The sequence below is a fragment of the Xiphias gladius genome, chromosome 5, assembly GCF_016859285.1.
Source record: "Xiphias gladius isolate SHS-SW01 ecotype Sanya breed wild chromosome 5, ASM1685928v1, whole genome shotgun sequence".
NCBI classification, from domain to species: Eukaryota; Metazoa; Chordata; class Actinopteri; order Istiophoriformes; family Xiphiidae; genus Xiphias; species Xiphias gladius.
This window is the reverse complement of record NC_053404.1, coordinates 13482664-13508356: the sequence shown is the minus strand read 5'-3', so window position 1 is coordinate 13508356 and position 25693 is coordinate 13482664. Positions and strand designations below refer to the sequence as shown.

General features: G+C 40.7%; 1 protein-coding gene across 5 annotated transcripts in view; it reads right to left on the bottom strand.

Annotated features, from left to right (window-relative positions):
* The window catches only part of atp8a2 (ATPase phospholipid transporting 8A2), a 49504-nt gene that overhangs the window by 22105 nt on the left and 1706 nt on the right, over positions 1-25693 (bottom strand). For 2 of the 5 annotated variants that reach the window (XM_040126665.1, XM_040126669.1), the window contains exons 2-23: positions 19572-19749; positions 16307-16406; positions 15466-15564; positions 15294-15339; positions 15027-15067; positions 12941-13014; positions 12387-12456; positions 11694-11821; positions 11135-11246; positions 10553-10721; positions 10296-10423; positions 10116-10193; positions 9886-9974; positions 9564-9608; positions 9246-9321; positions 8936-9124; positions 8804-8853; positions 8639-8708; positions 8446-8530; positions 7623-7762; positions 6226-6364; positions 5435-5499 (exon numbers count right to left, since the gene is read on the bottom strand). In XM_040126665.1, the coding sequence (XP_039982599.1) occupies positions 5435-5499; positions 6226-6364; positions 7623-7762; positions 8446-8530; positions 8639-8708; positions 8804-8853; positions 8936-9124; positions 9246-9321; positions 9564-9608; positions 9886-9974; positions 10116-10193; positions 10296-10423; positions 10553-10721; positions 11135-11246; positions 11694-11821; positions 12387-12456; positions 12941-13014; positions 15027-15067; positions 15294-15339; positions 15466-15564; positions 16307-16406; positions 19572-19749 (2171 nt within the window). Of the gene's footprint in view, positions 1-5434; positions 5500-6225; positions 6365-7622; positions 7763-8445; positions 8531-8638; positions 8709-8803; positions 8854-8935; positions 9125-9245; positions 9322-9563; positions 9609-9885; positions 9975-10115; positions 10194-10295; positions 10424-10552; positions 10722-11134; positions 11247-11693; positions 11822-12386; positions 12457-12940; positions 13015-15026; positions 15068-15293; positions 15340-15465; positions 15565-16306; positions 16407-19571; positions 19750-19880; positions 19975-25693 lie in introns of those variants that run through there. The other 3 variants (XM_040126668.1, XM_040126666.1, XM_040126667.1) reach the window with 3 other exon arrangements.

Below are 25693 nucleotides of genomic sequence, written 5' to 3'. Positions count from 1 at the left end.
GTCATAAAGGCACAGAGAGCGGGTTGCATACATGAATCAACCCTCACATCAATGCAAACATTCACCATCTTAGCAGTGAGGTACTAATACACCACAGTGACTTGTCACAGCAGGTCCAGTCATAGCTTTAGCGGCTGCTAAAATAACCCAGGATAATAACCAGGCTAAGTCTACAGGGAGCTATAGAAGATTAAAAAGGTAACTAAGATACAAACACTAGTTAGCTTAACTCTTAAAAGATAACAGTCAGCCACCTACTAAACACAGCAAGTCCAGACCTAACTTTTTCCTTCTGAGAAAAGAAAGCTGTCTTAACATGAAAAGAAACAGCTCACAAGGGTCCACTATAATCTGTTAACACTTTCTCAAAGACTATAAAACATGATACCAAAGAAAAATGCATCACTATGTAGTTTCCCTGTTTCTCACGCTAAATTACCTACTATTTTTGGAGACTTAGAGAAAAAAAATTGCTTAATTCTTTGATTGCACCAGTTCCATTATGACAGATCTCATAAGCAAGCATTTTTAAGTTCCAAAATAACTATTTATTTTTCATGTGCATCTGAGCTCGAGGAGGGCGGAAACTCTAAGACACACACACACACACACACACACACACACACACACACACACACACACACACACACACACACACACACACACACACACACACACACACTCTGTAAAGCATGTTCACAGGCCCTTCTGCATGGAATTTTATCAGGTTTATATTTGGATCACAAAATGTGCAGGTCATGGAGGCAGTTTGAGATACCACAGGTCACCTTCTCACATCACATACTTGACCATAAAATGCATAAGAACAAACAAACACACAGAAACACACACACACACACACACACACACACACACACACACACACACACACACACACACACACACACACACACACACACACACACACACACACACACACACACACACACACACACACACACACACACAAGGATGGGGAAAGCCAAATGTTGATCCATTCCAGGCCACCCTCTCCATTCAAAGAGACCAATGGCTAGATCCATTATAACAAGTGTACATAGGCAGAGTATTAAATATACAAAGACGGACTAAGCAAGATAAATGGAAAAAGGTAGAAATAAAGGCAGAACAACGAAGGACAAGGAGTGTGAACAAGACTGGGAAAAGGCTGAATGAGAGAGAGACCTGCTGAATGAGAAGAAGGTGGAGAAAGACATGCTCATATCTGAGGTGCAGATTCTGTCACCAGTGAGATTTAATACATCGTTTAATTATCAGACTGCGCATCTGTGCAAACACCCACATCCTCTGCTGCCTGAGCCAGAAACACACACACACACACACACACACACACACACACACACACACACACACACACACACACACACACACACACACACACAGCTGATAAGAAAAAAAAAAAACAGACACAGACACACATGTTGTCTTTAACAGTGGCTGGTGTACAAAAACTATTGTAAAATGAAAAATGACAGAACAATAGTGCATGCAAGTTGAAGCACTACAAAACGTGAGTGTGTGTGTGTATGTAAGTGTGTGTATTTGATTAATGAGCAGAAGAGAGATGTTGTTTGTTTAATGGTTGTACTGCGGGCAGCGTGACCGGGAGAGAGGGATTGTGGGAAAGTTAGTATGTAATGTATATTCAGAACTATCAAGCTGATCAGTGTAATCATGTGCCACTGCATCTAGTGTAAACAGTGCGTGTGTGTGTCATAGTCAGACTCAGACAGAAAAAGGAAGGTAACAAAAAAGACTTTACATTCGTATGCTCATATGCTTCAGTACTGACTTAACAGAAGGAGACAGGGCAAAAATTTGTGTCAGTCTGTGTGTGGCATGTGCTCTGAAAGTGACAGAAGGCACTTCTCACAGCTTCAGTGGTCACAAACTGTTTACCCAGGAGGCATTGCTCACAGGGTTTGTTTTGATGCAGAGGAGCACCAAAAGGAGATCGCATTACAACTCACTCATTGCCCCTACATGGCTCGGCCAAGTCTCCCCCTTCTTCTGCCTCTTTCTTTCTCTATCCAGATTGTCTATCTCATACATGAAGTACAATAAACACTCCCCCTGCTTTATTCAAAAACACACTCCTGCACTTCCACAAAGATAAAGACCATATTTTGTTGCTTGCTCCTGCTCTCCCTCTGACTCTCCCTTTAACATACACATACATTTTTCCTGTGAAGTCGCTTCCTGTGCACAGAGAGGTTGCTGACAGATGCGGAGGTAGTGGTGTGAAGGAGACATGGAGCGGAGAATGGGCTTGGACGGGAAGAGGATGGGTGGGGTTGCAAGTCCCACCAGGACTGGCAACTGCAAGAATTACCACACAGATCAGCCTTCACAATGCTAACAGGAGAAGGCAGGTGCAATATATGTGGGACAAATTTCAAAAAACGAGGGCAAACGGTCGACTTTGAGGTGAGATTTGATAAGCAGCTTCTGTTTTCGCACTTGTGCAGGTTCCACTTTCAAACAGCCATGTGTATAAATAAGCTGAACCGACACAAGTTATTTTAAGTGCGAAATAAGTGTTGCAATGACGACAGTGTTGCTTTCATCCACACCGACTGCCAGTCACAACCAGAGGTCTCTGAAGTTGTGCTGATCGGCAGACATGACTGTGACATCGTTTGCATACACGAGCATGATACATGCATGTATGTGAGCATGAATGTTTCTTCTCTTACATCCATATGTCCAAATGTAAATCTAGATTTACGCGTAGAGTTATTAATATGAACTTTATGGAGGCGAGGATATCTGATATGACAAATATCTGCTTATCTGTGGGGTGTCATTACTGCATTTATTTCTCCCATTTTTTAATTGGGTTTTGTTGCAGCAGTTAGAGATGTTGTTTATTCTGTCTCATGTTTGTTGCGCTGTATTTATACCCACTTGAAAGTGGATGCTACGAATGCCCCAGGCACTAAAACATACTGTAGATCATGCACTTGTTACATTAAAAATTCCACTCATGACCCACGGATTATTTTTCATGTCAACCAGCTGTCCCTCTGTCTCTAAGTGCAATACAGAAATGTGTTAGTACAGCCACTTAAAAAAGAACCCTATGAACCCCTCTTTTTTTCTTAAACATCTTCTACAAAAGAGTAGTGCTTTATTCATTCCAAAATGAGACATTTCCTTTTGTCATTGGCCTTCTCCACAGGAAAGTCAGGGTCAGCTACAGCACAGCACCCCCCTGGAGCTGGTGAACATTCAAAGACTTGCTCAAGGACACATCAGCAGGGTGGACTTGCCAGACTTTCCAGATCAAAGATGAAATCCCTACTCAATCAAGTTGTTTCAAGTTGCTGCTAAATGCAGTGTAATGAATGGAAAGTCTTTATCTGCATTTGGCATAAGGAAAGTCTAAAACTACTTCACACAAAATCATCTTAAAGATAATTCCAGTCATAGCAAATATTTAGCTAATTTTACACAATCTCTCCTTTCTAAACAAGATATCAATTCTAATTGCCATTCACTTTTATTCAACTTTAGATGATGGAATGATTTGTCTCAAAAATGTGCGATTTTGGAATTTCTTTTGTTTATACTGGAAGTTCCATGTTTAGACAGAACCTCTCAGCAAAGGCCTAAATCCTCTATTGCTACATCCTCATTACAAATCATTCTGATTTAGGGAGGAGGATTTTTTTCTGCCGGAAAATATTTCCTATGAAAGAGATTAGAAAGTTTTTTTTCTGATGTGTGGGTGGAAAAAAATACTCAGACCTTATGATAACATAAAACTCCTGTCTTATTGGACCTACCTATGTCTATGTGTAATCTCTGTAGAGAAATGCCCCAAGGAAGACTGGCATAACATTCTCTTTGGCTGAAATTAAAGCTGATAAAAAAAGAATTTCAAATATGTATAAGCAATAATCATGGGTGAAAAATGACAGAAAGAAAAGTTTTTATGTAATCACCAATTAAATCCAAATGTTTTCTCTGACCCAGACTATACTGACCAGACAGCAATTAGACTTTGAACTATCTACTGGAACAGTACAGCATGTGATCAAATATGGTAGAAATGCTGCTAATAAAATCTTCCAAACCCTACTAAGACAGATCCACTTACGGTGCTAACTGTATTGGTTTTCACCGTCATGTGCTAATTGTATCTAATTCTCTACATTACAGTGCTACAGTGCTCTTATTACCTTGAAATGTTCACCCTGTCCAACTCAATTGACTCAGCTTCTAAGTGGCCTTGCACGCTGTCTGGCTTTTGACCAGCAGTTTCGAAAATCTGGGAGCTACCACACATTACTTTGATACAAGTAAAAGGGTAAAATTTCACAAAAATTTCTTTTAAAAATTGGCATAATACAAGAAAGCAAATACAGTTAAATTTAAGATGATGACCTACATTGAAATCTTTTTACACAGGATTCAAACTGGATGTAATGTTAACCACATAGGTATCTCTAATGTCATTTTGAGCATGCTTTAGACTAATAAAAATCACTCACAGCAAACTCACAGTCCAAGACACCCACCATCTCTGCAATGATTTACATGAAGCAAGAAAATTATGAAGTTAAACATAGATGTCTTTACATCAAGGTTTAACACACACTTTGGGCCAACAAGACAGCCCTCACACACAAACCCACAAACAAATACACACAAGCACACACACACACACACACAGTGCCTATGCTTAAAATTTATGAGCCATAATCTCCCCCGTCTCACATATAAACAAACTCTGTAAAAGTGAACACACTGTGATTGTGCCTGTGCGTATACCTGAGTGTGAGCACACATGTGGGAGTGTGGGACTGCATGTGAGAGTGTGCGAAAAAGAGACAGACATTGAGACACATGACATCGATCAAGCCACTTAGGTAAAGTCATACATGAAACCTGAAAACAAAGAACACATAACTGGGGTATAAATCTAATCTAAAGATAAAGAAAGTCTCAGATCTCCCTCTAACAGGAACATTAATATATGGTAACACATACAGTCTGTACATTCTGTTGGCATTTAACTAGAAATATGTTAGACTAAGAGCCACAAATAGTGTGAGAATACCCCATGATCACTGAAAGCCAGGTACTGTATGTGGATATTTGTGACAGAGACAGAAGAAGAAGGAAAGAAAAAGAGAGGAATAGAAATGACAGTTTGTTGCATGTCTCTTTTCATCCCTTTCTCCAAAGGGACACCAGAGACTTTAATTACCTGCACCTGTAAACACACAATGAGCCCCACCCACCAATCTGCCAGTGGACCACACCCTAGTTCCCACGGTAACCCTCCTAAAGACCCCCTAGTGATACTGTAAACAAACAAAAACACACAAAAAGTCCCAAAACTATACATAGTGGACACAGACGTGAAGGAATGAGGTCAGCAGGAGGAAGAGGAGGGTCTACTCACATCCAGAGAGTCCTCATTGACGATGATGAGGGACATGCCATGTGTCACCAGACGGCAGGAGTAACCTGAGAAACAGAAACGGATAGTGGAAGGTAGAGAATGGGGTGGGGGGTGGGAGATAGATTAGATTTGCTCAAACCCAAAACAAAGGTGAAAAACTGGTGTCATGTACAACTGAATTTACAAAATCTTGCTCCGCACACAGCTATCTGATCCCACTCTCATCTATCAGCTTGTAGTATTCTGCTATGCATCGATCAACTACATCATGCTCCAATTAAACATAGCAAAACAGCAAAGTGACAATTTTCTTGGATGCAAATGCAGATGTAAAAAAAAAAAAAAAAAAAGGAGAAAATCATGATGTTGGTAATTGAAGATGACACTTCAATCATACACAGGTTTGTGAAAAATGAAAGAGGATTTGCATATTACAGAGAAAGTCCCAACTTTTAAACAAAGTGTGAATTTGTTTTCCAAGTTTTGTTTTTTTGGACATCTGCCACCAACTTCCTCCGTGACTGCCGAGGGAAACCATACGCACTAATGTCATCGCAGTCCCCTTTACCACTAGAACACTGGCCACTGGCACTTTTCACTTCAGGACTGGAAACATGTCTTGCATTACACAGCCCACATAGTGCCCTGTATTCTTCTAGCTTTAATCGAATTAACACAATACATACAGTTTCCTAGACTACTGCATGTCAGGCTGCAGCTTCCACACACTACTTGTGATCTAAAACTCAGATTTTTGTCAATTGGATTACTTTTAAATGTTTGCCTCTCACCTATGTTGATGGCAGTCTCCTGCTTGTCTCCAGTGAGGACCCAGATCTTAATGTCAGCCCTCATCAGAGTGGCGATGGTCTCTGGCACGCCAGCCTGGAGACGGTCCTCTATGGCTGTGGCGCCCAACAGCATTAAGTTCTGTTGGTGGGACAGAAGAACAGAAGAAGAAAGAGAAAGAAATAATTTGATGTGTAAGATTCAAAAAGATAGCGAGAACAAAATATGGCACAAATGAGGAAAGCAAGTTAAAATAAATCATATTTAGGCTAAAAATTCAGCCAGATATCACCAGCCTGTATGTGAGGGCTCTTTCTCTCCAAAGAACATCATTCATATCTAATTTAAGGATGAGAACGATGCCAGCAAGGTCAGTTCAGTTGGTAAGGCAGCTCATTTTGGAACTCTGTACCAACTCTTTGTCTTCGTGCCAAGAAGTAACCCATTACCCCCCCCCTTGCTTTAATTTGTTCAGCATTTAAATGCACGTGTACCCTCATTAGACACACTTGGATGCACACACAAACACTCGCACAGGCACACAATTTAACACTACCCTGTTGTTGACTCCAGTTTTATGGGGCTTTTGGCAAGCTGCTGCAGGTAATTACCCTTGTGGTCTCCCAGTCTTAGCTCCCCTCCTCCTCCTGCTTCCTCTTTTTTTGCTCTTCACTTACTTTTCTCACCTCGACTCTCCCCTCTAAATCTTTGGTTTACCCACCTTTAAGTTCCAACTATCTACGGAATAATTCTGAAATCAGTATATCACTATGTCAGTGTTACCTTTCTGACCAACCAGTAATCAACTTCCATACTGGTCAACCTTTTCGCAAAGAACAGTATGTGTCTCTATATTGTGACAAAAGAAAAGACACACAAGTTAAGTACAAATAAGCCTTTGAGTGTGTGTTGGAAGGTAAGTACTTGATGAGAAATGAAGTGACATCATGGCTGTTTAAGTGTGGGAAATAATGGAGCTACCCTGCCACCTGCTGGCAAACATGAGGTGTTTGTGTGTGTTAGTGTGTCTACAGAAGAATATGCTCTTTCAGGTCTCTGCTTTGATTTAATGTTAATCTATCTATAAGTCTATTCAGTTTTATATCTGCTACAAATGGAAATTTAATGAAAAATAAACTTGTCCACCCTGGAAAGCTTACCTGTCAATAACAGGCACAATTAATCTCTACAAGGTCAATTTTTTAAGTGTAAACTCATTTTTTAAGACTAGAATAAACAAAACAAAACAAAACAAAAATAAAACAATTGAATAAAAAAATAAAATAAAATATAAATATTTTAAGATGTGCAGGGACTTTGTTTTTGCCAAGACATCTCACATCAAGTCAGAGCACTAAAATACACATCACTACAGAGAAAGAGAAGTTGTGGTGTTTACCTTTTCCAGCAGTTCATAACACTCCTCTAGTTTCTGAGCGCGGTCCTTGAGTATAGTGCTGACCCGATTATATTCCTTTAGCCACTCCTGGTAGGCGCCTTCCTCCAGGTCCACATAGGCAAAACACAGAGTCCTCAGGCCTGGATGGATCAGAGGAGAATAAGACGATCAATCAGTCTGGTCATGGAAGAGAAATAGATTATGTTTTTAAGTGGGATTGAATAGTCCAATATTTTCCTGCTGGAAAGCTGAAAAAGACTGAGCAGACAGAATGGAGAAAACTCTGGAATGATAGTTCTGATGTAATGTAAACTGTGTGTGTGTGTGTGTGTGTGTGTGTGTGTGTGTATGTTTGGGGGGGGGGGGGGTGCTTTCAAACCATAAGGCTCAAGTCCAAGTGAAGTGATTGGTCATTATCGGTAAAATAAATGTCAAACAGCAACATTTTCATTTTGCCAAATCAAGCCTGATGCCATCAAATATTTAACTCAAGCCTGATGTGATCTGAAAGTATGTGACTTAAGTCTGTTCCTCTGTGTTGGACCATTAAAGCTATGTGGGGTTCTGAAGATGAGATTACACCCCAGTTCAAAAACCATGAAAAAAGTCTTTGAAATCAAGACAACAGCCACAATATTATTAATACAGGGCAAAAATGTATCCCTGAGGTAACAGTAAAGCAAAATAGAAAGATCATTTATCGGTAACAACATCAACACAGAGAAAATGAACATCTAGTGAAGCAAAAGAATTGTTTTTAGGCAAAAAGAAACTCAAGTGTGGCTTCAACCTCCTCCCTCACTCCCTTTTTTTTACTTCTTACCTTCAGTAGCAAACTGTTCCAAATGAGCAACAGTTATTTCTTTGTACTGCGACGCCTCAGTCAGACGGTCAAAAATGACATTATCCTGCAAAAACACAAAATAACTGACTTGGAATTGAAATACAATGCCTTATGAAAAATAGTCCTGAGACATTTGGGGTCCTGGTTGACAATGATAATGAGATAAACATACAGCTCCTTTGCAGTACAGCCGTAGCTTCCCGTTAGGGGTCCTGACCACCACAGACATGCGTTTGCGGTTACTGTAAAGGAAGCAGTGGGTTAAGTTTTTAAAACACACTACAATCTTATATCACAGAATTACTTACTGACAGAGGGAAATTTATGGGAGTATTACCTGGAAAACTCCAGCACATTCAGCAGCTCATAGCTCATCTCTTTTCCTCTCTAAAATACACAACAAAATGTCAGTTCCTGCAGTTACAGAAAGCAGCTCTTACTGTAGGACAGTACACAGATACACACTTACAGCATCAATGATGACTGAGTGTGGTGTCCTTGCAGTGAATATAAAGCCAAGTCCTTTGGCCCCTTTGACCAGTGCTCCTTCATCTGGCGAAGAGGCCTGGTAGATGATCTGGTTGCCCTCTCTCTCTGGTACCACCGTGTGGCACACTGCCATCATTGTCAAAAACTCACAGATCTGAGGGGATGTAGGCTGAACACACACACAAACACACAACCAGAGCATACACGGTTATTAACACCAGACTCCAGTCATTTTTGGACAGGATCGACTTCAAATAAAGAAATATGAGAAAAGCTTCAGAGACACCTACATGATTCTTCTCAATGTTTTGTATGAGAGTAGGGTCATCAAACTCTGTAGAGTTATTGCTGTTGGACGGCAGATTGCTGTAAGACAAAAAACAATCGTGAGAAGAGTTATTTCAGTTATTGTGCAGGAAAAAAAACTCATATTTTTGGCATTTAAATGTCATTGCAGTCTAAAATAAACAAACCCTTTGTCTATTGTTCTGATCAAAGCATACACAGTACATTAATTTCTGAAAACATACAGAGCCTAAAATTAAGAAAAGAACATTAGAAAGGGAAGAGAGATGAGAAGGGCAGAGGAGAAGGAGACGGTCACTAACCTGAAGTCCTCCATTGAACGATCACAGTCAAGATCAGGGAAATGGCTGCAGTGTTGAATGAGGTTATAGTGCAAAAGGAATAAGTTCAGAATCAGCTGACGAGTTGATTAGTTCATTTGTGCAATCATGCAAGAGTTCAATCAACTGCGATAATAACAGCTCATTCTTTACTACAAGTTAGTCTGAGACATGAATTAGTTTAACAATTAGAGATTAAAAGAAGATCAGGGAAAAGGTGCATTTAGTGGAATTCTGAGCTGATTTTTTGTTTTAGTAGCTGGCTTGAGAGGCAAGAATATATTTTAAAAAAGAGATGACTGACCCATATGTTATTCCCGCAATGGTACACTTCTTAAAGTGCATGACATTACAGGTCAGAGTTCCCGTCTTGTCGGAAAAGAGATACTTCACCTGAGTAAGACAAAGTAAGACATTTCACAGATAATGAAAGCAAACACAGCATGTTTTAACAGGCCTGCATTAACTGAGAGTGCATATGTTATGGTCATTCTGTCCTTTAGCCACTGATTATGATGAGGGGGAGGAACTGACCTGGCCCAGTTCTTCATTAAGATTGGACGTTCGAGCCATGGCCGGTGTGTCTGTCTCTGAGTAGTACATCTCCACGTCCTGAGTAAAAACAAAAACACAAGCAAAGTTATCAGGAATATATGACAGCTTATAGTTAGTATATTTGATAACATGCATTTACAAAACACAGACGGTTCATACCCAGTTGATGAAGAGGGCCTGTGTAAACTTTACCACCTCCAGGGTGACCAGCAGGCTGATGGGGATCAGGTTGTTGTACAGGATGATGAACGTCAGCAGGTTGTATGCAAAGTTTGTGGAGATGTCACCTGCACAAACACACAATATTACCTGATTTACTGACCCTTAATTTGTGTATTAGTCCTAATTCTTCATTACTGTAAGGACACTTAAATTAAAGGCTGTGAAGTGTGGTATGTCTACGTGTATGTTCTCACCAGCCCGGGACAGGTACCAGCAGGCATCTTCAGTGTGTTCTCTGTTCCAGATTGCAGCACCAACAGAACTGACCAGAGCCATGACCAGCAGGATACCAAACAGGACCAGGATCTGCATGTTGGTCACCCGCTCCACATTAGAGCGCTTCAGTGGCGCCTTCGTGGAGTTCTGGGATGTGGAAAGGTCAATGATATAACAAGTGACAAACACACAAATACTGGAAGTTTTATCGAGTTACAATGCTGTTTCTAGGGAAAAAAGTTCTCTAGCAGGACAATTTAAACCCTTTATTGTTTTAATTAAAAGTTTTTTTTGGCAGAAGAATGCGTGAACAATCCCGACACTGGAACTGAAGATTAGAAGTACCTTTCAGCTTGGATGTGCCCCAAGTTATGAATGTGTCACAGTTAATTAAAAACTCTAAACTAGTCCTATGAAGTTCACATGGAACAAAGATTTTAACTATTAAAAAATATCAAATTCAACTCTAAAATTCTTTAGCTCTTGGATGTTTTGAAGCGTGGATTTTCACACATTATGCACAGACAGTTTACTTAATTCAGACAAGACACTGGGTTTACCTGCATCAGTTTGGAGTCATGGCCAGTGTAGACGACAATTCCCAAAACCCACTGAGTGTTCCTGAGCTGGGCACCACGCAGCAAAACCTGGTCTGGGCCCAGGGGAGCTGGACTGAGGAGAAAAAGAGAAGTGATAAGCACAAAACATGATAAATGAATGCAGATTTGGAGCAACTTATTTGTGGGTATAATAGCTGCATTTAGATGGAAATTATTAATTATTATTAAGTATTTTCTTTTTTTAAGTCACTTCTCCAGCTTTTTTGCCTCAAATTTTTGTTTTATAAAACTCTCTGTAAATTTTAATTCATTTAGAATGCAAATTTTTTAACTTGAATAGAATTTGACTTTTAAATTTTTATTTCTTTTGTGTTGGATATGGTAACTGTAAAATCTATGATATGTAAGTATTTTTATCCTGCTCTCTTAGCCACATCTGTCTTACAAGGATACTAATATACTACAAAGATGCTATTTAATTACTACTGAGTTACTATACATGTTAGAAATTGCCAATCAATATCTTATCAGGAAAAAAAACTGTATGTGTGAGTCTCACTTCTGGTTCTCCAACCGCAGTGTGCCAGTAAAGTCATACAGGTGTCGGTTGGGGCCTTCACACTCCAAGCGACCAGACAGTGCCATCAAATCCTCCAGAGTCTGAACACCAGCTGTGAGCGAGAGACCCTGGAAAAAATTAACCGCGATAAGTCAATTCAAGGAAAGACTAAGAGGCATTTTGCCAAACAGGATGATCACAAAGTAAATTACAGAAAAGCAAGTTACATGAAAACAAAACAGGTCAAACACTAACAAAAACAGGAGACAGAGAGAGAACAACAAGAAACACTATTAGATCTTGTGTGTGACCCACATGGATGCAAATGTGAGGACTGTGAGGAAGTAAGGTTTCATTTGATACAGAGTCCTAAAAGTTGATGCCAGTGTTTTCTAACATCTTTAATTAATATGTTTACTTGCATCTACTTGCAGTAATTAGTAGTAGATGTTTCTAAACGACAACAGAAAGCCCCCACTAAAACCAAAATTATTTACCTCCTTTCAGGTAGGTTAGAAGCTCCTCGACACAGGTGACCCCCCGCAGTTATCAAGCTGTACAAATCTAGTTCAAATTTTAATGTAGGTTTTACATTGTTTATACTTCATATAGTTCTGACCAGTGAAGAAGTTCCTCACTGACTACATGCAGATTCCACCGCTGAGAAATCTGACAAAGTGACATATGTCGTACCTGTCTGATCTTTAGGTTGGTTTCTCCATCCAGGTTTGAGGTCTCAGTGTAACACATGGCCTGCGGCTCACTATGGAGAGGAGGCAGAGTTTCATCCAAATATTGTTTGCTTAAAATCATTCATTCAGCAGTTGACAGAAAATCAATCAATGACAATTTTTAATATTTAATAATTGATTCAGTGATAAGACATTTGGTGGTTACAGCTTCTCAGACATGAATATTTGCTTCCCTTATATCATTTCATACAATTTTAAATTGAACGTTTGTGACTTTTTTTTGGACTGCTGATCAATTTGAAGACAATAATTAAGCTTCCAGTAATTAAAGCTAAAAATTCATAATTATTTTTACATTTTATATACTTAAAAATTTATAAAATAATCAAATAAAAATTAAATATATAAATAACAATCATTAGTTGCAGCCCTTAAAGGTAGTCTAACACACAACAACTGATTAGAATAGGTTAATAGGGGACACACATTAACAGACACAAATGCATTTGTGTGCCCATACACAAACACACACAGTTATACACACTAAAGTCTGACCTGGAGGACACTATAACCATGTCAGCTGGAAGGTGCTGGCCATTGGTCACCTTCACTATATCGCCTACTGCCACCTTGTGGCCAGGATGCAGCAGTGCAACAGCGTAGGGAGAAAAAAAGGTGGGGAGAAAGAAAAAGGGGGTGTTAAGACAGAGGATAAGGGCCAATAGAAGGGGGAGGGGGCAAGGGAGGAAGGCAGAGAGGGGAAACAACAGGCAGGCTAATTAGTGACCGGTCAAAAGGCAGCCAATAAAGAGAGAAAAAGACATGAGAAGTGGCTGAGCACAGTAGTGCATAACTTTAACTGCTTTGTTCAGGCTGCAACAGGGGCAGACCAGAATAAGATACAAAGATTACAAAGCAGAGAGAAAGGGAAGAAAAAAGACAAAGTGAAAATAAGGAGCAGTTCAACTCATTTCAAGGCGACAAGATAAATGCTGCAGCCAATCTAAAGAAATAACATTATTAAACTGTAGCATTTTCGAAAAATAATTCTTCAAAAACTGGGAGACGATGTCACTCGACATATAGTCTGAACAAAAACAAGTCTGAGAAAAAGTAAAAAACCCTTTAAGGCCCTTTAAAACCATTCTCTGGATTACCCAATTACAAACAAAGAACTCTTTCATAACATCAGAAAACTGAGGTCCGGGAAAGCATGTGGACCTATCATCATCAGGACAAACAGAGAAGCTTAAACACAGCCAGAGTGCTACATCAGGCGCGGTCTAAACTGTTCAATCTAGATCTTCAGGCTGCTTGTTCTCCTGAGATATGTAGCCAGAGACTTGTTTTCTCAGTACATAGGAGGGGAGATAATCTTGACTCCAACAAATACCACAATTGCGGGTAATGTTCACTGCAGCATTATTGATGTCTACACACAGCTCTTCCTTGTAGGATCTTCCTTATGGCTTTCTAACAGAGCACTCTTCTACTGATCTTACACCATGTAATTAATCATCATGTACAAAGCACAAATTTAGCATGTTTTAAGGTTGAAAAAAGGTTTGATACAGGAAGAAAATAAAAAATTGTCCAAAATCCTAGTGGGTAGTTTATGGCACAACAAAGCCAAAATATGTAGCAATGAAAGTTAAGAAGAAAATGGAGCATTTCGGGGAAACTACTTATCACAGCTGGAGCAAATTCTTTCACCTGTACTGACCCTGAATAAGAATGGAGCTTAATTTCTGCTCTCTATTGTTGTTATCCACATAACAAGGACTCAAATTTGATTTGACTTGATCTGCTGGGGCAAGACTGCTCACAGCTGGACTCTGTTAATGAGTACATTTAAGAAAAAGGTCATATTCGATATTAAGGAACATACATTGAACATGCATTACAATGTGACAAACCAGGATTCATTTTCCTGTGATACTTTATTTTGGCTGCACTGAAAGAAAAAGCTTTGTGTGAGCAGGTCACTGGTTCAGATGAACTGCAGGCGGACAGACAAAACCTAATTATTCAACAAACAAGACATACTTATTTGGAACATTGGATAAATAAATGCACTTGTTATCTTGCCCTAAAACATCAATACTAATTGGAAGAGTTTAATTTTATTGTCCAAAGCACAGACAGATGCTGACCCAACACAATCTGAATGACTACAGTCTGCACACAAAAAAGTAGGACACAAGAAATTTTGAAAACATCTGTGATCACTGCACAACAGGTGAAATTGGGAAAAAAATGCAGCTCCTCATAGTCAAATGTTACTATTTAATAATGCAATAAATTTAGAAATTTGATTCGTTAATCCCCATTTTTAAACAGGCGGATATGCTGTATGTTTGGCTGCAAAATATGCAACATTTATTAATCCTTTCTTGCTTATATTTATTGTATCATGTCATTATATTACCTTTCCTGTTATTTTTCTTATTTCTTATTTTCTCTACTTCTTGTATAAATGTAACTTTTAAGATTGCACTTCTCGCAGTGTTATTCCAGGTCATTTCTGGCAATAAAGTGTGTTAGACAGACTTGTAGAACGGCAAGGGGTAATGAGAAAGAGAAAGTGCAGGAGTGATGAGTGAGACAGCAACAAAGATAAAGTCTGTGATGTTAGTTATACCTGTTTCCAGATGATTGTCTGCCAGGCTCCGTTCCGTAGCACTGAGAGACAAGGACAACACAGCCATCAGTCAGCCTATAGAGCAGCTCTCATAAACAGCTCTTTCTAAACTTTTGTCTGGGGCTGCGTGGCCTGCGCTACAGTTAGTGACAGGCAAGAGCCATTCACTCAGCCATGAAAGGAAAACAAAACCACACAAATAGATACAACCACACTCATGGAAAAGTGCACAGACAGTTGATGCACACTAACAAGCACACACGATACCTGTTGTCTTCTTCTTGTTGACTGTGTTGTCTGCTTTGTGTCTTTTCTGTAAAGACACAGATAAAGATGCATTAGCTTTCAAGAAAACCATTAGATCTCCCGCTCTCCTAAAAATTAGTTATAAGCCTAACCTAACTTCTGACCATGTTGCAGGGGCTACTGTTGTACTCACATAGTCCTCTATGATCTCTTTGATTCCAGCCACGGTGAGGATGAAGATGAGTGGGACCAGTGTCGTGTAGCGACCGGTCGGTGATACGTCAGGGATTTGCTGATGAGAGTCAAGACAGGCAACACTCAGAAATCATTGTTGATAGAGAGTGTTGAGTAGCTTGAAGGACCCATAAGGGCCATCACAGTGATGGCAAATGCTTGTCACTGTACTAGGCGGATACATGCTAGCTTTTAAGAATAACCAGTTCAGCTTCTCCTTGATAACGATAACAGAGCTATTGAGACAGATATTGTTTTCTACATCCTAATATCCACTTATTTCAAATCACACACGGCAGTGGGTTGAGCCATGTTAGCACAACGGAAGGTAGTGCGACTTTTCATGAGGATCACGGAAGAAAAAGAAAACCCAAGTGCCCCTCTTCTACTACCGCCCCTGAAAAAGAAAAATGATGAATACCATCAACATGCAATATATAATTGTGTAAATGAGTAATTAAGTAATATCTAATCAACGTGTATTGATGTATCAGTAGTAGCATAAATCTGCAAAGTGACCCATTTGTAAAGTAACCATATTTTATGTGAATGATTAGAATGATACTTTTATTCTGTTCCTTTTGTCCAAATCTTAACTTTTGCCATTAAGAGAACATCTTTCGAAAATCCATAATACAGTATTTCAGAGGCAGCTGGGCCCGTGGGAATCCTGGAATGTTTTAAAAACAGGACCTATCATCTAAAAGCCTCTGTGGGCCACCGAATCAAACTGAAAGAAAAAAAACAGCACTCTGACCCATCAATGCTGACAGCTGCTATAGTCTTGTGTGTGGGGTTACCTGCATGAGTGCGATGAACAGGAAGAAGGCGTTGGCAGCCCGCCTGATCTGCTCATAGAGGAACCGGGGCAGAAAGGTGAGAACCCCATATTTGGTAGTACTGCAAAGAAGACAAGGAGAGAGAAGACTTTACACCATGTTTACATTCAGAGAGGAGGAAGAAGAGCCAGGTAGTGCATTAGTAAAAGTTGGAATTTCTGCATAAATGGTGTGCTAATAATTTTTTTTACCTAATACACTCGAGCGGCATTACCTTCAAGGCTAAATAACAATGGAATCCATTTGGGTTTTAATACTACAGCACTTGAAAATCTTTCAGAAGCACTCACTTGTGCTCAGAGAGGGCAAATAGAGCTATTATGGGCTGCACACACATCGTACCTAAAAATAGGCCAATGCTTTTAATCTAAATTTAGACCCAGAGCCCCAGAAAACAGGTGCAAGAAACCTTGGCGACCTGTCTGTCAATCAACTGTATTGATCAGACAACTGTATTGATTAGCCTTATTATAGCCAGGAGCTACCGTAACAGCTTTTAGGGAACCTAAAAATAAAAATGTCAACCTTCAAGCCAAGGTCTGCCTCTTTTAGTGTGTGGCTTGAGTGAAAATTAAGAGCTTTTGCAATGTATCCATGTTTAATGGATAGTGCGTGTTTGTGTGTGTGTTTGTGTGCGTGATTGCGCATAGTGCATGACCTGATAGGCAAAACACACACCTCCATCACAGTTCAGAATCTCCTAGGAGATGAACCCATACCCACTTTTTCCATCTGCCTCATTCACACAGTCTCAAAACTACAAAGGGGAGGACATTACACACAAAACAGAATAGCAACAGCTGTTGGTCTCTCTCTCTAACACACACACACACACACACACACACACACACAAACACACACAAACACACACACACACACACATACACACACACACACACACACACTATCCTGACCCCGATGCTTTGGATACCTCAGAGTTAGCAATAGTACACCTATGATCCAACAGATAAAGCTGCCTTAATCTAATCAAAGACAAGTGACTCGACACGCACGTTTCCATTGGACCCGGAAAAAAAAAACAAGTCAAAAACATCTGGCTGTGTTATTTTTCATACTATAGATATCCAACTTGCTGGTGGTGTTAACAGCTGTTAGCTGCAGGAGTGACACTCTCCTGCTGCTGTGTGGCTTTGTCGTGTTTTTATTTAAAAAAAAAAAAAAAGGTCAAAGTTCTTTATACACTTGAGGTCAAAAGAAAACACTGGGCTAAAGAGAGGAGTTATTCAAAGAGGAGATATCCCTCTAAGGGGAAGAAAACAGGCAGGTAGATTTGCTGGAAATGCAAGTGTTTGTAAAAGAAATTCTCATTTTACATCTTTTTTTTCTGAGAAAGATGAGCAAGATACATTTTGCTGCATTGTGTGCAGGAGAGCAGCACTATTGCTAATGTTGTATAAAAACAACTGCATACAATGAAATATGGAGGTGGAGGACCGAGGGAATGGAGAGGAGGTGAGCTGACTATACAGATAAAAGCTACAAGGCTTTAATCTCAGAAAAATCAATAAAGCTATTGAACCTTTAAAACATAAACTCAAGAGTTACAGGAACACAGGGACATCAAAGGGCACACTTCTGGAGCAGACCGCTCCTGACTCTCCAATCAGCATGCAGCAGCGGCAGGACACTACACATGATCCAATCAGATGAGCCAAGGAGAACCTGCCTTAATCTTATTTGTAGAGCTGAAATTGGCTCTTTGAAAAGTGAAATTGAATCTCTTGACAATAATGACAGGACCACCGGATGTCAACGGACTAACAACAAGCTTTCCACTCTCAGAACATGAGCTCCCTATGGCGCCAGCAACAATTAGTACATACAAATAGGAATGGTGAAAGGTAAAGACAGGAGAGAAATTACGTTGGCATCTGTCGGAATCAAACTGTAATACTGGTTGCCTGACTGCAACTTACTATTTATGAACACAGTCGAGCCCATTAAACATGCTGACAACAGCAGAGATGATATTGATAAAAGAGAATCGTCACTGCAGTATGTGCCGTTTGGCCCTGCCTCTGACATGTAACTACATACAAGCTAGAAAGTCAGTCAAATGTTCAGTGCTGAACTACAGGGGACCACCAGGAAAATATGTGAAATAATGATCCTCTTATGAAGAGTGGTCCAAGATTTGTTGCCCACTTCTTCTTGCCTAAACACCTCACACCACAGAAGGTCATGACCAAGAGAATCCTGAGAAATCAGATCAGATTGTGAAATCCGGTGAAATCCACGGCCACTCATACTACAATGCCCCCTCTCAATTTCTCAAATAACACACACACAGAATACACCTCTGACCAAATAGGCACTGCTAAGACACTTTCTGTAATTTATGTAAACACATGTTAGTGTACTTAGTTTACTTGTATTGGCAGCCTTAAATTTACATGAGGACATATTGATCAAGAAACACAGTCCTGTTAAATGGATAAGCCAAGCACTTTTTCAACTGAGATTCTCAAGGGCATATGACAGCCTCACCCTTTGGGACCGCTGAGGAGTTGCAAATAATCACTTAATAGGTGAGTTATTAAACTGCCTTACCAATAGAGTTTCTCCTGTAAAACTTTAGTAATTGTAGAAGTAAAAGAACATTTTTTATGTTATTGTAATTTAAGGCAAAACTAAAAGAAAGGGAAATGTTTAAGAGAGAGAAAATAAGAGAAAACGTCAGTGGTCCAAAGTCTACATGTTGCACACGGTATGCCAGAAGGAATAACATACAAACAGGCTGTAATGTCCTTTAACCTAGTAACATGGGTTTAAAGCCTCTGAACAAATATCCACACTGCCCGACTGTCCTTTAGCAAGACACCAAATCCCTATAAACTGACCCTGCATTCTGACCTCCCTGGAAAAGGCTGCAGGTGGAAAAGTAATTTGTATTACAGTAAGCATAGTCTGGATGAACATATTACCCTTTGAATAAACACAAAGCAAACACGACCAGCTGTTTCATAAATCTGGTGACATGCATACTTTGCTATGGTTTGTTGAGCACTGAATAAAACTTCTGGGAAACAATTAAAACCCTAAATGAGTAAAGATCAACATTACTGAGGCTCTGTGGGCACCTCATCACGCAGACTACTATTCGGCTGTCAGTGCACACATAACGAAAAAAATCAGTGCATATTAAGTCACGCAACCTGCATCATAGCAAAAGGTGCAGTTGATAAAAGCCCTAAGCGACACCTACCTGACATGGTTGTCGCAGAACTTGGTATTCTGTGGGCGGTTGAGCAGCACCGTCCGCGCCGTGGCGTCTACGGGATCCGCCTGGGAAGTGGTGCCGGACATCTCATCATCTGCCTTGCGGTAACCGGCGGACGAGCAAGCAGGTCCTGCACCGTTGGATTGATGAGAGAGAGGCGAGGCTGAGTGAGTGCGAGTGACAGACAGAGAGACAGAGAGAGGGAGGGTGGGAGAGAGAGAGAGACAGAGACATAGACGGGAGACGTGGTTTACAGTTCAAAAGCGAAGGCGACCAATTAGTGCTAGAGGCTACCGTATACTGTTGTATGCTGAAGCCGGCGGGGTAGATTCAGTGACGTTTCCCGTTATAAACTGCCCCCCTTGTCTTTCAGTATGATTATGCAGGTAAAGTCAATTCACACAAGCGCGTTTCGCTACGCCCACGGGACCCCCCGCGTATAATGGATGTGCTGAGGGATGCACAATGGCGAACAAACACACCGGGTTTGTCTGTTTTAGCAGCACGTCAACTTGCCCATATGTAACAGAGAGAGGACCCGGTGAACATCGCGGCTGTCATTAAGCTACACTCACAAATTATCCCCAAAAAAGTGACCGAGGAGGATGCAACTCGCTTCTTAACCTGCTGACTCCCTGCCTGCCTGCCCGCCCGCCCGGCTTTGTCATCTCCAACCATTTCAAAGCGTCGTGATCTCCGCTCATTCACCCCCGCATGAGCTCCAGCAGCAGGACAATATTCATCCTCGAGTGCGCCCAATAACGGCAGAGTATGTATGGTTCTGAAGGGACATTGTGAGGAAAGTGAGAGCAATGCAAACAGGTCCCGACATCACAGTTTACTAAGCTGGTACAACAACGGCGAACCTGGGCGAGGACAGATGCACCAACACTGCCGTGCCTCCTCTCTCCTCCTTCGGCTTTATTGAAGAGGAAGCTCCCGGCTCTGGTGAAAGATACTGGCCCGCCGCGCTCCGCCGCCGTATCATCTGGCCACCTGCCGACACGGGAACCGTTTATTCGGTGCGGTGTGGACGATCTCTTCCCTCCAATTTGAAGCTGAGGTGCTCAACGCTAGTAACTCAGACAACGAGAGGAAGCCATATGGAGCTCCTTCAGTGTTGCGGAGGGGCTAAATCGGGACTCTGCTTTTAAAGGGCCAGAAGCCTTATATCGCCTTAAGGTCTTGCGGTCAGGCACAGATGGGTCAAATGATATCCCTCAGGCTGGTACCATTCATCCGGAGATCACTTCAAGTCGCTACCTCTTCGACTGTGATGCCTGTGCAACAGCGCAGCGACCACTTACAACAGGTTTCTGCTTTGTGCATATTCTGTATCTCCAGTAATGCAAAATAGATTAATATTAGAATGCATTTATTTGGTAAGCCACAGGTAACCTACTTCCAAAATCCTGACATTCTGATAATATTCTTCTACTTTTTTCCACAATGCAGCTTAGTGTACCTGTAGTGTGAAATTGTTAATTCATGCTAAACTCTTATGTATCACTAAACATTACTATATTACACTAATTTTCTCCTAAGATTTATTATGCAGTTACTTTAATTCTTATTTATATGGGATAGTTGTCTAATTTCTTGGGATCTGTGCATTGTGTCTGTCTGTCCGTGGGTGACTCTGTAAGTGAAAACAGCAACAGACTAACTGCATAAATAATTTAGAAAAGAATGAGCACTGGCAGGGTTTAGCAGATTGAATTTCTGCAGTCCTGAAACTCTGTTTTTGAAGCGCTACAGTCCCACCATAGACAGGTTATTCTCTCTCGTCATCATTCAGTCAGGTTAATATCGTTATTTCCCACTCATGCTTGTTGTTCTAAAGTAGGTGAGGAATCGTAAAATCACCCAAACATAAGCCAGTCAGGCATATCTACTGGATGTACTATCTTCTCCGGTGACACATCAGTAGTGATTATAGCAGTTAAAGAGACATGAAGTAGCATGTATTTACAGGAAACAGCAATAATTTATTAAATTAATATAGTTTTTGCATTTATTATAGGTAAACTTTCTTTTTTTTTCATTGCAATATACACCAATGACGTTCTAACAATGCAAAATAAACCTGCTTGAGATTTTATGAGTTTAAACACTGTTTAAAAACTCCAACCTTTGTATAGTTCTATTCCACAATGGCCCACAAAATCTCAGCAAAAGGCAGAGAGCAAGGGTCAAAGTTGATCCAAGCAAAATGATAATGAGCACCCTATCTCTCATCTCTATATATCTGACCAGGCTGTTACCTCTGAACCTAACTCTACACTCTATACTGCAGATGGGGTCGATCAAGATAGCAAGTGATTGTTAGGAAATGATTAAGGATAATACAAGGTTAAAGGTAGTGAAGGGCAATGTACATTAACTATAATGTCATCTTTTTTCCTGTCACCAAGCAACCCTTATACACCTTTCATTCTTCATCATGTATTATCTACTTTTCTATACCTTGTTGTTCATTTCTGTGCTTGTACAACTATTTACAGTACCCACTCAACCCCTCATACCTCCACTTTTTTAACCCCCGTAGAATCCAAGCAGATCAATAATGGTTTTCTCAGCAGCCCAATTTGGCTCTGATTCAGTTACGAGGAGATGAATGCTTCGGTTACTCATTTATGATGGAGCAGAGGTGCAGTCACCTCCGTAACTCATTACTGATTTGCCACTGATGAGTCAGCAGCAAACCCCAGCAGAGCACAGCCAGGTCAATTATGGTACCTGTTTGGCTAGCTCCTAGACTAGCCGAACAGGTACCATAGATCTGATAACCTACAGCCAAAAGAGGTAAGACTAGACTTATCCTCCCTCAATAAACACCCTGATCTCATACCCCGCTAACAAAATATTACCACAAACCAATTTGGTTGCTATTACTTAAAAAAGAGGCATCCCCTTTCTTAAAAACGATCTTATGTATTAATTAGCCAAAATTTCATCCATTAGTTAGAGAAGCTTAATAGCCCTTTTACCTCCTCTCTACTGTGAATACCTGTGTGTAGAAGCCTATTAAACTTAACACATCTTAAACAGTGGGAAGATAAAATGACCTGTACCAGTAAGCATAACAAGGGAAATGCAGTCTGAAAATGCATACAAATAAATCCATCATAAATGTCATTTGAAGAAGATATCATTCATTGCAAGCTTCATATTATCTAATTATGGAGTATTAACTTAGTTTTTTGGGCTGAACCCAGCGTGCCCTCGCCTGGTGCCAAACTTTAAAAAGCAGCCTAGGCCACTGAATAACAAATGGAGACAGGCTGTATAATGCATCTACATTTTCCAGTGCGGCAGAGCATATTTCACTCTGCCTTGGCGCTGTGCCCTAGCCTTCGCTCAAGAAACGACTCAAATAACAACCACTATCACGGTGTCTCCCTCAGTGCCTGTATCAATAGCGTGACTGCCAGAATTGTGTTTTAAATGGCACAAACATAGCTTTTGAGATGCTTACACATTTAATCCAGTCATGTCTATTAGAAATGGACTCTTCCAAACACACAGCCCAGATATTAAATGAGCCAGAAACGAAATAGCTACTAATCATAACAACAGTTATACTAGAAAGCTACAATTATCCCCAGATTTTGAAGCACTCCCCTCCCCACAAGCCACACTGAGGACAGATACTCTGGCTGTTTTTATGATGTGAAAAGCTGTCCAAAATTTTGATGCAATTACAATTGGGAAGCTGAATTTACATGAAAATTCAGAGTATGCATATTTTATCTCATCGCATTTTATCTCCCTGTCTTGGCAACATGGTGGCAAAGTTTTTGGAGTCATGCCCCTTAACACCAAGATCTCAGGTTTTAATCCTCTAACAGCCACAGCCCCCAAGTGTTCTTAAGATAAACACTAAACCACAACCACCTCACTTATTTCAATAACTTTAATTAAATAAAAATTTAAAAAAAAACCCATACACCTCTGTCCAGCCCACAATCCCGCTGTGTGGTCAGGAAAGCATTACCAACAGAGCATCGTCTGCCTGGGTGACCCCTTTGTCCCATGGCTGTCCTGGTCTCGGAGGTGACCTGCAGGCCCTATTTGCAGGTCCTGAATCACCTGGTCCCAAGCATTCCCAGTGGGTCCATTTGCCACCGTGATGGAGTAGGAAGTAATGCAAGAAAGCCTCTTACAGGCCAAGTGAGCGAGCATTATAATCCCCTCTGTGTCTGCTCTGCAACTTCACCTGCTGCTAATCCATAACCTGATAATCCTACAGGTGAGACTGCAACGCGCACACAAACACATTACACTAATGTATGCATATGAACATATACATACCCACACACACTGACAATGCATTATGGACACACACTCTCTCTTTCTCTCTCACTCACGCACACACACACACACAAGTGAACGTACATCTTTTAAGAGCAAAAACATGCAAGGCCCCAACGTGCAGCTACTCCCCTGGCCCCTCTCTAATCTCAGCTCACAGTCATTTATGTGTCATACATGCATGCAACAGTGTTCATTTACATGTACATGTCTATTCAGGCATGTGTTGGGTTCTACAGCATGCATATGTATTCATATTGAATGTTTTGCATAAAGACCCCAGTGTATATCGATCTGTCTTCATCAGCATGGTCTGACATGAGCGGTCACCCCACCATCCACAAGCACATGCAGTGAGAGGGTTAATTCCTGGTCAGCATTCATCACTCCAGGCCCCAAGGAGCTACAGATTCTTCAGGGTCCAAAGCAGTACTATTATGTCTTAACCTTTTCAGACGAGAACCAGCAACATTCAGTAACTAGACATTGTAGCTCTTGAGGGCCGGGGGTCGGGAGACAGCTGCTCCTAGCCATTGCGCATGGCATGGCCACATGCACCTTGGGACTCAGGACACAAATTGGGTGTCATCCAGTCTAATTCGAGCAAACTCACTTTTGTCAAACCTGTCTGTGAGGCGGGCGCGCATGGTAGCGCCGGCACCCTGGCCTGGGTCCTGCAGTTCAGAAGCCTCCTGCCTAATGGTGGTCAACACTAACTGCTCTGTGGGCGCCAGAGAGGCCGCGGCGGGAGAAAACAACACACACACAAGACAACAAGTCAATGTAAACATACCGCACGCAACACATCTATATGTCAGTAACTGCACTGCAAATGTGTTTGTACATGCCTGTCAGTAGAAGCATTAATAGCAAGAGGAGATTCATGTTGCATATGAAAGATGTAGGTCTGATAGTTACACATAGAAATGGACTTGACCAAAACGCTTTCAGCTTGCCCCGGAGTGCCTCCCTGTGTCCAACTGATGTAAATACCTCATTGCTGCAGTTTATTAGGCCTCTCTCTATCTCCCAGATGGCATCTTCAGTAGGTTGGCAGCCATGACAACCATTCATTATCTTCTCAAAACAGACGCTCAGAAGCTCTATCACTCAGGCATCAATTAGACCTACCAACACTGTGACAAGATGTCTCCTTACATTTAAATACAAATCATGTAGGCTATCCAAGATAATTTGCAAAAACAATAAGACATCTTAATTACACTTTGTTTTGCTTTATATTGGGTCATAATTATAAAATACTTTTTTCTACAGTATATTGTGCTGTCTCACTCAATGTGAGAGGTGCTTTATATGTATGTTCAAAATATGCTCTTAGGAACATGGTCAGAATTTTTAGCACCCGTTATTTATGGTCTTCTTAAAGACAAACAAATAAAATTATTCCTCTGTGTGTCAATGTGTTTGAGAGTGTGTGAGTATATGTGACAGATTGGTAGCGGCAGCTCGCTAATTGGAGCAAAGAATCAAGAGGTCAGGCTCCGAGAGATTACAGTGAAGGCAAGATGGAGAATCCAGGAGGAAACACATGTACATACCGACTGATGCTGATACTGGAGTACCCCTCCATTTCCATGCTACGCTTTACATGTGGCAGTGGTAAACACTGTTAAACAGCTTGTAGACTCAATGAAGCCAAAAAGGTATCCATCAATGTTACTGAAAGTCTCATTAAATGCTTTGATAAAAACAGGAAGAGAACTAGTAAATCTCATATTTGAAGTTCTGCTACATGACTAGGTCAACTAAACATGACTAGGTCACTTAACAGA